General features: G+C 41.9%; 1 protein-coding gene across 3 annotated transcripts in view; it reads right to left on the bottom strand.

The window, feature by feature from the left end:
* Positions 1–13,033, bottom strand: part of RIMBP2 (RIMS binding protein 2) — a 54,663-nt gene that overhangs the window by 20,019 nt on the left and 21,611 nt on the right. For all 3 annotated transcript variants that reach the window (XM_010141386.1, XM_010141387.1, XM_010141388.1), the window contains 7 exons: positions 9,917–10,068; positions 9,470–9,546; positions 8,426–8,535; positions 7,193–8,002; positions 2,899–3,050; positions 2,050–2,517; positions 1,166–1,315 (listed from right to left, as the gene is read on the bottom strand). In XM_010141386.1, the coding sequence (XP_010139688.1) occupies positions 1,166–1,315; positions 2,050–2,517; positions 2,899–3,050; positions 7,193–8,002; positions 8,426–8,535; positions 9,470–9,546; positions 9,917–10,068 (1,919 nt within the window). The remainder of the gene's footprint in view (positions 1–1,165; positions 1,316–2,049; positions 2,518–2,898; positions 3,051–7,192; positions 8,003–8,425; positions 8,536–9,469; positions 9,547–9,916; positions 10,069–13,033) is intronic.

The raw sequence follows: 13,033 nt of genomic DNA, 5'->3' as shown, positions 1-13,033 counted from the left end.
ATCCGGCTGAACTGCCGATGTTGAATAGGAGTGGCCTGTGTTAAACGTTACAGCTAACAAATCCAGTTGAGAACTCCATTAACTGAGGTATAAAACACAGCTAGGATATATGATACAGGCAATAGTTACTGATAGAAAGCCAACGACCTCTGCTAGGGAATCAGCACACAAAATAGCGGTTGTTTCTGGAAGACACCCAGCAGCACGTGAGCATTATAACGGAATTAGCAAACTAATATCTTCTCATAGAGAAAACCACCACAGATTAGGTTTCTCCAAGTTTCTCCAATTATTTCTTCAGTAACAAACCAGGCAGTAAAAGTGATCATCTTTCACAAACAATGCAAATGAGCAATTAAACTACAAATAGGTGTATCTCTGAAGCTATAAAATAAACATTTAATCATCAAGTTACACTTAACACGCTGCAGCTGTTTTGCCAGACATACTTTAACTATTTCTCAAAGTGCATTTTTTGAGAGAGTGTGTTAAAACAACGAGGAATTTTCAGCCTTACATGAAAACCTTTCAACAAGGGAAGCCAGAGGTTTGGCTAACAAGATTATTTAACCATGATAAGACATCAGAAAGTATTTCTTCCCTAGAATATACATCTCCCTTGAAAGCAACGTAATAAATTGTATTTGTTCTCAGTGGTAACAGACTAGAAACTGTGCAGATACAAAACTCTTCTGGCAACCTCTTTCTATTCACTACAGCATGCCAAGTATACACGGTGTTGGTTTTCTGCTAATTAGGATTACAGGTTATGGTTTTTACGGAACACAAAAATCCTTTTCCTTTGTTTCACAGCATGTTTGCACATGCAGAGGTAACACCTCACACAGAAAAAGCCCAGAGCCCAAACGGGACATCCAACCACATTTTCTAATTTAATTTTCTTCAGCTTCAGTTTGTTCAGTCTCCCGTGCCTACGACTGCTGCATGGGGTGACGAGCTATAGCGGCACGGTGCCGAGCACTCAGTTCCCACTGGGCAGCGTTATCCTCCAGTGACAGGACAGTCACCTCCCCACGACTTGGCTGCTTGGATGGTTTACTAGTACGGCTACAATGATGAGATGGTGACCTGGAGCCTGCTGAGCTTCACAGAACACTCGTTTCATGTCAGGCACCTGACACGATAACAAGACCAGGCTACTTACTTGCTTTCCAAGTTCTGACCCTTTCAGGAAATCATCAACTGAAGCCCCCCTTCTTTTGATGTTCGGAGAATCATAGCCATCTTCCTCTTCATCTGAGTTAGCGTACTGGGCTGCAGTGCTCCTTTCGCTAAAAACACTCCTCCTCTCCATCTAGCAGAGCAACAGAAAAAGGAAAACCGTGAAGCAGACTTGTTCCTGCAACCAGTGGGAGTAATGGCAAATACAAGGCCTCAAGAACACAACACTTAAATATACTCATGGTTTAAAGCAATGTTAGTTTCCCCTGACTGTTACCTTTTAGGATTTTTCAATAATTTTTCTCTTTTTGCTTGTCATATTACTCTCGCTCCTAAACAATGACGTGTTTTTACGTGACCATCAGCTCAGCTTTCTTCCCTGTATCGCATGTCCAAATGCTCAGTATTCCACACTCAGAGGCTGCTAACAAATCCCTACTGCTGGACCTAATTTTAAACTGCCCTTTACTATTTTGTTTGGTCTCTGTCAAAGCTCTTCAGCACTTGGTTGACTTTTTTCTCACACAGGCACAACCCTCCCTTTTGACTCCTGCAATATCCAAGCACAAACTTGATGATTACTATTTTTTTTTTTCTTTTCAGAAACAAGGCCCTGCATTTTTGGAGACAACATTTCTAGTGATGTTACGGGGCTTCTATGCTGATCATTGCTCTTTATGGTTACAAGCATATTTGTGGAACATGGCACAGAAATTTCGCACATTGCTTTTTCTCAAACTACAGATCTTCAGGGTTTAGGAATGGTTAGCCCCTCCTTAAAGCATATGAAGAAAAAGTTATTTGATGGAAAGTGCCACAATGAATAAAGCCAGGCCGAAAGAACGTTAATAAAAAGTTTGCCTTTACCCTATTGCTCTCTGCAACTCGTTGTGCAGCTTCTCTTGCCATGGCTTTTGCGACAGTATTTGGGACAGGCGTGCCTTGCGGTTGAGGGAGTATTCGGTTAGGCGATGGAGATCTCCTTCCCTGAAGCGGGCTGTGAAAGTTAGGAGTGGGTGGCTCGAGCATGTGTCCATGAACAGGGGATGCCGAACAAGTCTGCTCCCATGACTCATCCATTTTTAAATGTGGACCTAAATGTTCTTCTTTGGTTTCTGGGGCTCCGGCACTTGCTAATGGCTTAGATTTAGGAGCAGTTCTGGGGTGAGGGGTTGGAGGCACCAGTAGGTCAGATGGAATGGCAGCAACAGAAGAGTCCACTGATTCCCCTTGTGCAGAGAGTGTTCGAACAGTAACTTCCTTTGCTTCCAAACTCCTTAGTCTCATTAGCTCCACCAATGTGTTCTCTGCTGTTGGAAAGATCACCTCTGCCACCTGGGTACACAAGCAAGCAACTTATGAGCATGAAGACATCTGTTTCCCTCCCCTCAACCCCACTAAAACACAGCCTTCAAAGTCTTAACATGGAGCGAGTTATTGCCAACACAGAGTGGGCTGCAAGAGCCCACATTAGGGTTCCACAACAGTTAGCAGCAGGTGTCTTTAACCCTTTCAAACCATTTGTCCAAAAGCTTAAGGGCTTATAGAAAGGAAGCTAATGATCAAGTTATAGACAAACAAAAGAGTAGGTTCTCCTGAAGGCTGAGAAAACCCTTCACATGTTCAAGTGCTGCCACGTGCTTATTGCTGCCTTTACCTGTCAGTTGAAATTCACCTAATGCGGATGGTCACTGTAACGCTGGAAGGAGAACTCACCCGTTGACCTTTCGCATAAACACCGTAGCCTGTGACATTGGCGCCATGGGACGTCCCTGTTACTGTCAGAGTTGGTGGTTTCCAGGACACCTGTATGGTTGCTGGGGTGGACCCAGCTCGTACAGTAACATCTTGAGGTGGAGCTGGAGGACCTACAAAAGACAAGACCAGACACTGTTGAGCCTTAGATGATCAGAAGTATGCATGTCAGCTGATACACCTTCGAGTTGGAAACAACAGATCTCAAAGCACTTCTTTAAAATTATTTTAAGATGACAAAGTATCCTGATTGCAGTTATTGCATAAAACCAGCATCTTAGGCTCCGCAGGTGCTGGAGTCAGGAAGTGACCCTCAGCAAACAGCCATTAACTAAGCTACACGTCTTTGCAAAATGGTCTGTACTTGTAACTCCCTCCGGAGCCATTCTTATCCCCTCAGGCTACGTAACTGCTGCTTACTCTGAATGCAGAAGATGTTAGTAGAAAAATATAGGGAGAAAAAAGCCCAGGAATAGCAAACTGTGTTTGCCATCGTTAGTGGAAAACGGCTGCAGGTGACTTTTTGGTACATATCTCTGAATGCACACTACATACTCAGAGTACTACATACTCAGAAACCACTTTGAAATTCTGTCTCTCTGGACCATCAGTGGCTCCAAGTGATGATTTATGGGCCAGAAGCACATTGACATTAAGGTGCAATGTGGTCTGCAGGCTGAAACTTTTAACCTTTTCAACCAGCAGCATGCTGGTTTAGAGGACAGCTGGACTCCAAGTCTTTTCTCTGCACCGAAGGAAAAAAATGCACCTAGTAACCTTTTAAGGCATTTACAGTATGTTAGTGTAAGAGCCCACCAAATACATCCTTAATTAACGGACATCATTAGCTCTACTGTGGACAGAAAGCCCAAGTAAAATATATCACAGAGATGACTAGTTCAAGAACATTTCTGGCATCCTGTCGTGTTAACAGTCAAAGCCTGAGCAGTGTTTCATGCTAAAACATTTCAGAAGCAGGGTTCAGCATAACAGCCGCGAGAATACAGACCTCGGTTGCTGTGAGTTTGCTTTTGCCAGTGGCTTAAGCACAACCAATTTCTGTTCATCTACCAAAAAGCTACAAGTATTTTAACTGTGTGCATTCATTGCTACCACACTGATCGTGATACAAGTGTAAATACCCCACAAGCCTCCAGATACGCTGGCAAACCGTCAGTGCATTTCAGTAGTTTGCTGTCCCTGAATCTCATCCTCTAGTGGGCATGGAAATAAAATTAGGGTCATGTTCAGGACACTACAGGCACAGCATGAAATTTTTACCCGTATCATCTATTGCATATATATATAAATAATCTTTTATTTCCATAATATTTTTTCAACTTGAAAGGCAAAAGTATGCAAACTGACCTGATACTATTCTTGGTCAAGCTGTAGATTTTGATTTAGGATTGAATTTCAGCTTCCCTGACCATCCTATTTTATTGACAGCCAGCACTGCCAATCCAGCGAAGCTCCTCAGCTTACGAGACAGAATGCATCTGATCTTGTTCAGCAGCTTGTCAGTGACAATGACATTAATCTGCTCCTGCAGGAGAAGTCACCTTCCTTCCCTTCTCTCAAAGCCAAACAATCCCCAGGGAGTCTCTCTCAACCTTCACAGGTTGTAGCAGAGATAGGTTTCACAAACTGTATGCCCAAGGCTTAGCACGGTTTCTATTTTCCCCACCATTAAATGGGAAATTACTCTTCATGACTTTTGATGGTCTAGGTCATCTCAATAAATATTTGTTTCAGGATTCTACTACAGTTTGGTCTTCATGCATTTATTACCTAAATTAGCTCAAAAACTGTAACAGTCCCCTTTGTCCCAATCCTGTCAGTATTTATGTCTATTTTTAGATCTGGACACCCAAAAAAAGAACTACTTCTATTTTAACTTAAGCAGTTCTAATGCTTTGATGAATCGCAAAGCACAGTTCAATTGCTCAGCAACTAAAGAGCTGTCACTCAGCTTTGGTCCCACAGGAAACAATGTGTTTTCAAGTATAAATCCTGCAAAACATAATGTACCTCTGCAAGGAGAAAAAATGAAAAGGTGACCTCTAATTGTCCTGTACTTTTCATGCAGCTGTTCTCTCTAGCTTTAAAATGTGAGCAGTTATCTCGAGCTCATTTTTGTTAGTGTATTGCTAAACCTCCCCTGAGATTGATACAGCGTGGAAATTAAAAAATATTCACTGACCCCCACTGCCTTTTGGTGTAAGTGGCTGACGGTATCCTTTGCGATAAGGATACCACTGAACCCACTAAGAAAAAGCAGAGCTTCTCAGCTTCAGATAAAGCGAGCACATGTATCGCTTCGTAAACATTCCTGAAGCCCTTAGAAAACCATCGGTACAAACATCAGCAGCTGCCTGTGGCCAGTTCGGTCGCAGCTCGTGCTGCGCTGTCGCTAAAGCTGACGTTCAGCTGCGGGTTGCTGTGACATCACTCACCCCGTGCGTTTTGTAGAGAAGCACAATAACGACAGACTCCCTTCACCCAGAATATCTGTACTGCTCTCTCAGTATACTCTAAAATCATCTTTGAAACGTGCCCCTTACAATGCAGATCAGCTGAAGGCATTTAGGGTACAAAAATAATCCAGAGACTGAGAAAAAAAACTAGCATTAGTCACATTAAGGACACTTCATTGGTTTTGTTTGAACTCCGGTTTGGAAGGAGAGAGCTGTAATTACTCAAAGCTAGTAATACTTGCAAGTCAAAACGATGACACGCTATGATGATAACTCCCATTGCTGCCTGATTTCATCCTTTCCCCCTTTTTTCAGTGACTTTTAAAATAAGAGTGCCAGCCTCTAATCACTCCAACAGCTGCTATTTTATTTTACCATGTATAACAGTGAAAAGTTGTTGTGCTTTTGTAAAAATGCTCTGAGTGGTGGGGAACATTCTGGGTTGTCTGGATGTTAAAGCAGAGGCTTTACTGCTTTAGCACACTTCAGCAACTAGAGGGAGATCCAGCCTGAAAAAACCTCATTCGAAAAGTCTTTGGCAGATACAAAGAAGTCAAAGTACCTGTTAAGTTCAAGCCATCATCTAGGCAGGATCTCCTGACTCCCATAGAACACCCACCAAGTTTAAAATGCTCCCCCTGCTCGCAGATTCCGGAACAGCACTGCCACGTTTCTCACTGAGATCATTTAGGACAAAAGAGTAAATGCCTGAGCTGCGGACAGCTTTACTGAAACTATAAACCAAGAGCATCAAGAGCAGTAGACGTACAAGCTTAGCTCCCTCTCTGCTCAACCAGCTTTACTGTCCTGCGGGTCTCCTTGCATATAAGTTACGTAAGCCAAGGAAGAGACCAGAAGTAATTCCTGCCCCTCTGCTGGAATCAAATCCCAGCAGGGCATCAATCAAGCCAGAGCAGCACACGCTATGGAAACCTCACTCGCCAGGAGTCACTTGTACTCGACTGTCCCTGCTTCAGAGGCATTCTGAAAGTCTGAATCCATGAGGAGTCTTCTACTCGTTCTTGAATAGATGACCCTTGGTTAGATGGATCTATAAGGAGAGATGTTCAAATTTTCCAGGTACTGCCAAGCACCCCCCCAAAATTCTGAGATTATCCTTTAAACACACTGCATTATTCTTGAGTACTGGGAAGTGACTGGTAGCACTTTCCAACATCCTTAATGTAAAAGCAAGACTCAGACTTTCCAAAACACAACCAATTCGTTATCTTTACAAAGTCAAATTGTACAACGCGACTACAGCTTCACAACCAAAGTGAATTTACATCCCCTAAATGACTGCATGGTCCTCTAAGATGTCTCTGGTGTTTTTCATTACAGAAAAGGGCTGGATCTGTGTAAAAAGGGCTTTAAGATACACAAATAAAAAGTCAGAAGTAATTACTGCTTTTGTTTATTTTCACAGTGTTGTCACACCAATGAAAATAAATTACTACCAGAAATAGTATAACTGGACAAGTTAAATACAAATGGAGATTAAGCTGATAAAACCCTTAGTGTGTGATCTGTGATAATGCTAAGCACGGCTTTCCCTAGTTTATCTCCCCAAAATGCTTCAGTCTTTACCCAGGAACAAAGAAGAGAAAAAACGCAGGACAGGAATTAATTTTAGATACCACAAAGTAATCTAATAATCCCCAGTTTGCTCATGAAAGTGCCAGGGATTACAGCATAAAGCTAAAGATTAGATTAATTTATCTAGTATTTTCAGAGAAACGTAACTGGAGAGTTTTGGAGTAGGGAAAAAAATATCAAACCTGCTGGCAACGTAGAAAATTCCACAAAGGCTTCCTTTTTTTCCCGTTGTTCCAGGGGAAGCTGCCAGGGCATCTGATGTGGCTTTGCCATGACCTTCACCTTGTAGGCCATATTGGGCTTCAAATTATAAAAATGGTACTTGTAGCTAGCAGCCTTGACAATGTCGAATTCTTCTTCATTAAGAAAGATGACGTGACTGTAATTACTATTTGTAGGGAGCCAGGACAGCTCAGCAGAAATCTGGGTTATATTGTCCACTTTAAGATTAGAGGGGGCTACTATGACATCCTTCCCGACTAACAAAGTGCACTGCAGTTCATCCGAGTTCCCCTTGTTTGTGATGCTCTGCACTGATATTCGGTACGTGCACGTAGAAATGTTAAGCTTTTCTACAAGAGCTTTCGTTCGGCTTCCCAAGGCTATGTTCATCCGCACTTCTTTGTCAACCAGAACATTGTAGCTGCTAATGGTTCCCCATCCGGGTGGCACTACTGGTGGCTCCCAGCCCACAATGACACTTTTGGCTAGTTGTTTAATAAGGGTGATTTTTCTAGGATAAGGCACAATGTCTTCTCCAATTTCATCAATGTTCACATCCAGAGTCCCTGCACCATTGCTGACTACACTAGAGTCTATGTGACTTGGTGGACTTATCTCCAAGAGATCTCCTTCCAAAGCAGGACCTGAATGGTTGATAAAATTCTGATCTTGTTCACTGCTTAATGTGCTTGATAACCGAGTCTCATTGTCTTGAACAAAATCCACAAAATTTGAAGGGACCAGTCCTCTTTGTCCATCTAGAAGTTCCCCTGTGGAGCAAGAACAATGCCGTTAGCATCCTTGAAGCAGCATTCCTGTGCATGTCAGTGCCTTGCAAATGGCCAAGGTAAGGAAGAAGAGGTAAGTGAAACCTCTAAGTAAGCAACATTCACAGTTTGAGAGTGTAAAGGCTCAGCAAGGCAAAAGGCCAGAATTGCCAGAAAGCTTTCTCACCAACTTAAATCTCACAAGTAGGAAAAGCTGACAGTGTAAAATATCTTATAATTAGCTTTGCCTGCAAGGAACAGCCGGCTTTGCTGGTGCAGAAACTATGTTAATTAACACAATGATGATAAGGGTAATTTTAGCAACTGCTTTGGTATTAGACGGAGGAAGGATTGGGACCGTGTTTGCCAGATGAGCTGATTTGAATTTCCCTAAATTAGCAGGAATTCACAGATTTAAAAAAATACCTTCATAAAAGCCATCTTCATCCATATCGCCATACACATACAGGTACTTTCCTGCCGTAAGGGGGAGCTCTGCTTCTGGATTTTCGTTTGGTCCATCGAAAGGGTTGTAACTGCGGCGGAGTACAGAGGGAAAACGCGTGGTCACTTACAGCCCCCCAAAACTGAACGCGAATCAGAAAAAGGCGTAGAGTTCTGCGGCTGCACAGGAAGGTAATGCCTCCGTTCAATCTTTTTGCTTCCCTTCTGAAACCTACATTCTGGCTGGAGTCTAGGTCAGGTTGTTGTGAATTTTTACTGTATCATCAACAGGCTGCCAGAAAACACAACCTATCCGCCTCACACCATGCACTTCAACCCACATCCTTTTCTCTGGAATTTACTTACACATTGCTCACTTAGGTCTCTGCATACACAGGCCAGAATCTTCTCTATTTTTTAAGTGAATTAAAGCAAACTCGCTTGTGGAGGTCTTTTCCAGCCCCCATATTCCTTTTGGTTTATATGGCAGACTTTTAAACAAGTCTATCAACTTCAACAGAGACAAATTAAATAAAACCAAAACCAGTGACTTACAGCTCAGACAAAGTACTCATAGACAAAAAACTCCCTGTGAAGTATTTCAATCCATATCCATCCTGAAAGAATTTGTCAGTCAGAAATATTTATCGTGGCAGTACTTTATATTTAAAATTTTAATGTGCAAAGCAAGGATGGGAGCAACTTTTAAAACCTTCTCGCACTGATGAAAAAGCAGTTTGTAAGACCAGACTGAGACATCCCTGTCACGTAGCAGTGCACATTCCCATCTCATTTAGACGCTGAGGGCTGGAAATACAGCGGTGGGTAGAAGAGCTGCGCCGTGTTAAACTTCGGGTGACAATTAAAGCATAGGGAAATGACACTATTTTGCAGCCAGTGCAGAGCTCTGCTACCCATAACATTGGTGCCAGCTAATAATCCAGTGCATGAGGAAAAGTGAAGCAAAACCAAACGCTGAATATTATAAATATGTGTTAGATATGTAATGAGCTGACTTTTTTTTACCTGTAACGGGCGATGCAAAGATGGACTTTCCCAGAATATCTCTGCTTTGAGGTATTGGAATTCTGATCATTATCCATCTGTAGAGGAAAAAAAAACCCGCATAACATAGACATACACAAAAACAGACACAGAGAAAACTGCTGACTTAATGCCTCAGGCACGGAAGCGGTACAACACTGAGTGCATCACTGAAGGCTGAGGTTTTCAGAGAAGCTTGAGGACCTCACACACCCTTTTTTTATGCTGTGCAACTAGGATATCAGCTGAGACTTCTTTGAAAAGATCAGTTAAATTCCCACTAGTCACATTCCCGAGGTGTCTCAAAAATTGAGAACACTGATGTCTTGGCTTTTTAAAGGCAGGTGGAGCAACCCGCGTCAGCCCCTGGAGCAGAGAAGTCTTGGTCCCATAACATACATTTCCAGTAACAAATTTAAAAAGACTTACGTCTGAATCAAATCTGCATCTTGGGGTACCAGATCTTGACTTGGACAGGAATGTAGGTTTGACAGATAATTGTTCTGGTTTGTCTCCAGATATTTGAAGGGGTCGTATAAACTCTGAAATCACACTACGGCTTCCAGAAGGGCTTTCATGACCTGGTAGTGACAAAACACATATGACAACAGGCCATTGTTCTCAGGCAGAAATGCTGCCAACTAATAAGCACCAGGGAGTTATTTTCTCCTCCTGTTAAAAATCATCCTAGGAAAACACTAAGGTAAGTAGACTGCAGAGCATAAAAGCATCTAATCCTACTAGGATCCAACCTTTTGGTAAATGACTTAAGTCAACAATATATAACAGAACATAATGTAGAAAATGGAGGTATTTCAATTTAAAAAAACCCCAAATTAAACTTCCCTCTAATGAAAAAAAAGTTCTTCTTTCTTTTGATTACCTTGATATCTTTGGAGAAGTTATCTGACATGCTGTTTAACATGTTCATCACTAAAAAGAGATGTTGGAACTCTTCTGGTTTTTGGGGGGACTCTGTCATATACCTGAATGTAGAACCAAGTCAAACACTCATCTTCTGAGAAAGTGACTGAAATGCTAATAAGTTACTCGATGGGACATTAATTTTGAAATGAAGGGAGGTGGTTTGGCTTTTTGCATGTCAGTAAGTTCCAAAAGCACCTGCTTCTTATTTCTTAAGAGTGGCTTAAAAAGCACTTAAAAATATAAAGGAAAAGACAGTTTATGCTGCACATTTAAAGGACCTGAAGAGGCAGCATTACGAGAGGCTGAACATTCTTGTCTCCTGTTGACTCCTGTGAAAACCAGGCCTACAGGAGAGGGGCGACAAGTGAAAAGAACGACTCCATCAAAGTTGCAAGAGAGACTAATAAAGTGTAAGCTAAAATACTTCTACGTTTTTTTCTTTTACTGTGAGTTGATTCCCCAAACCACATGAGAACAAGCAGAAAATTGTGAACTGAGCCTAACTGTGCTTGCAGCATCAGCAGAAGTTATAGCGAAGGACAGAGGCTGTGGTGTTGCTGACTCAATCAGATATGCAGAGTGCCTTCTCTTTTCTCTCTCTCATTAACATAATGAACCGATGCTCTAATTTTTCAGACCCTGGATATGTCTAGGTTCAGCATTTCCTCTCCAGTTCTGCCAGAAGTCTGGACAGCAGAGTTTTCCTATTGAATCGCAAGCTTCGCAGATGCATGTCACCAGGAATTACCAGTGGAACCTCTTTATTCATATTGCAGAGGAGTGAAAGCTCAAAAACATATCATCAGAGGGTTTGTCTGGTGTGTTCCTTAGTCCAATATGATTAATTTTCTCTGCATCACTGTAATTTACAGCCGGACGGCTTAAGCGCATTGACAGCAGGGAAATACACAAGTCATCACACAAAAGATTAATTACAACCAGCCTCGCTTACAGCAATCCCCAGGCTGGAAAAGGGCACATTTTTTTATTCTTGGAACCTTTCTCACATATATAACAGACCAGTCATCCCTGTTCAGAAACCTTTAGCCAATTTAGCTCCTTCTGTTTGCTGTTACTGTGCTTGCCATCTCAGCCTGTCAGCGCCAAGCCTATAAATAATTGGTCCAACTGTAATTATTCATTCAGAGGAAACTGCTGTTTGGTCTCATACCTCCTGGATTTTTCATGCTTTGTTATTAAATTAGTTGCACTCCATACAAAATGAGGAGAAAGATTCTTGGACAACACAGCCCTTGCTTTGCATACACACAGGATGATAACCAGGATAGGAACAGGCATTATCAAGAACTCCAGGAATATCAAGATGCTGGAAGATATCCAACTGTCTGTCTTATTTTTTCCACTTGTAAAAGAGGGTATGTAACATTTACCTTGAGTCCTCAATACATGAGAGAAAACTGCGTGGTAGCTGCAATTGCAACCTGTGACTGGATGCATCTATGGCTGCAGATGCTGCTGGTAACTAGAGGCAGCCTACTGGGATACCTCACTTCCCAGCAGAGTAAGACCATTCCTATATCCACCAACGCATGTGGAAATGCAGCTTCTGCCCCAAATTTAGCCATGCAAAATGGATCTCTTTTCCCACCTGGACTCGCTGCTGCCCTCAGCGTCCCCTGTTGCTCTATTCATTGCGATACTTGTTCAATGTAACCTCTCCCTGCTCAATAAAACCCGCACTGGGTGCCATCAGCTCCTGCCTCTTTGTGAAAAGGTGTTTGAAATAACAAAAGCTGATCCTCTAAGATTCTTTCCCATGCTGTGGGACTGCTTTTGTCTGCGACCACAATGTGATCTGTTTCTTAATGTAGCTTAAAAATTACTGCATTTTCAAGGTATTCTGGTATCTGCCATAAACTGGAGGGAACACATTTTCAGGCTGGCCATAGCATACAATGCTAGCAGTTAGTTGCTGTGTGTTCTGGACAGGATACTTTTTTAAAAGGTCATGAATTGCTTAAATAATATATGTAAATTTATGCTGATTCTATGTGTTGTATTTTTGAGCCACTGTTGTATTTTAAAAAATGAATACAAACATCGTCAACAATGCCTTTGCAAAAAGCGAACCTGTGCATGAAGCACATCCCTCCTGAAACCTCCCGAATCTCCGTAGGCTCCCGCTCGTTTGTATACAGATGTCTGGTTTTGCAGATTGTGAATATGTGAGTACAGAGGAAAATGGCTGTGTTTAAAAATGGGCCTCACTTTAATGCCAAAATAAGGAACAATTTCAAACTAGGTTCTCTTGTTCGTCCGAGGCAATTCCATTGGTGTCCCTGGGGTTGAACAACAGAACGTGGAAGAATCAGACCTATAATGACTATTTTATAATTTGTTAACTCACTGGAAAAATAAGAAAAAAATATGCACCTTTCCTTTTATGTTTGCACTCTGGAAAAAAGTAAAAGCTAAAAATGAGAAACACAAGAGATCAGTTCATAAGAACAGGCATCAGCTACCAGAAATGTCTCTTTCCTTCTCTAAATAGCAGAGAGGGACCTTATAAAGCCACAGGGTTTCTGTCCGTAAAGTCTCTAATATCCACACATGCTCAAACCAGCCTTTATTTTCCCATGACTGTAAAATATCTGTTAA

This window comes from Buceros rhinoceros, unplaced genomic scaffold (assembly GCF_000710305.1).
Source record: "Buceros rhinoceros silvestris isolate BGI_N320 unplaced genomic scaffold, ASM71030v1 scaffold3228, whole genome shotgun sequence".
Lineage (NCBI taxonomy): Eukaryota > Metazoa > Chordata > Aves > Bucerotiformes > Bucerotidae > Buceros > Buceros rhinoceros.
Note: the sequence above shows the minus strand (reverse complement) of the source record. Positions and strands in the feature narration are given on the sequence as shown.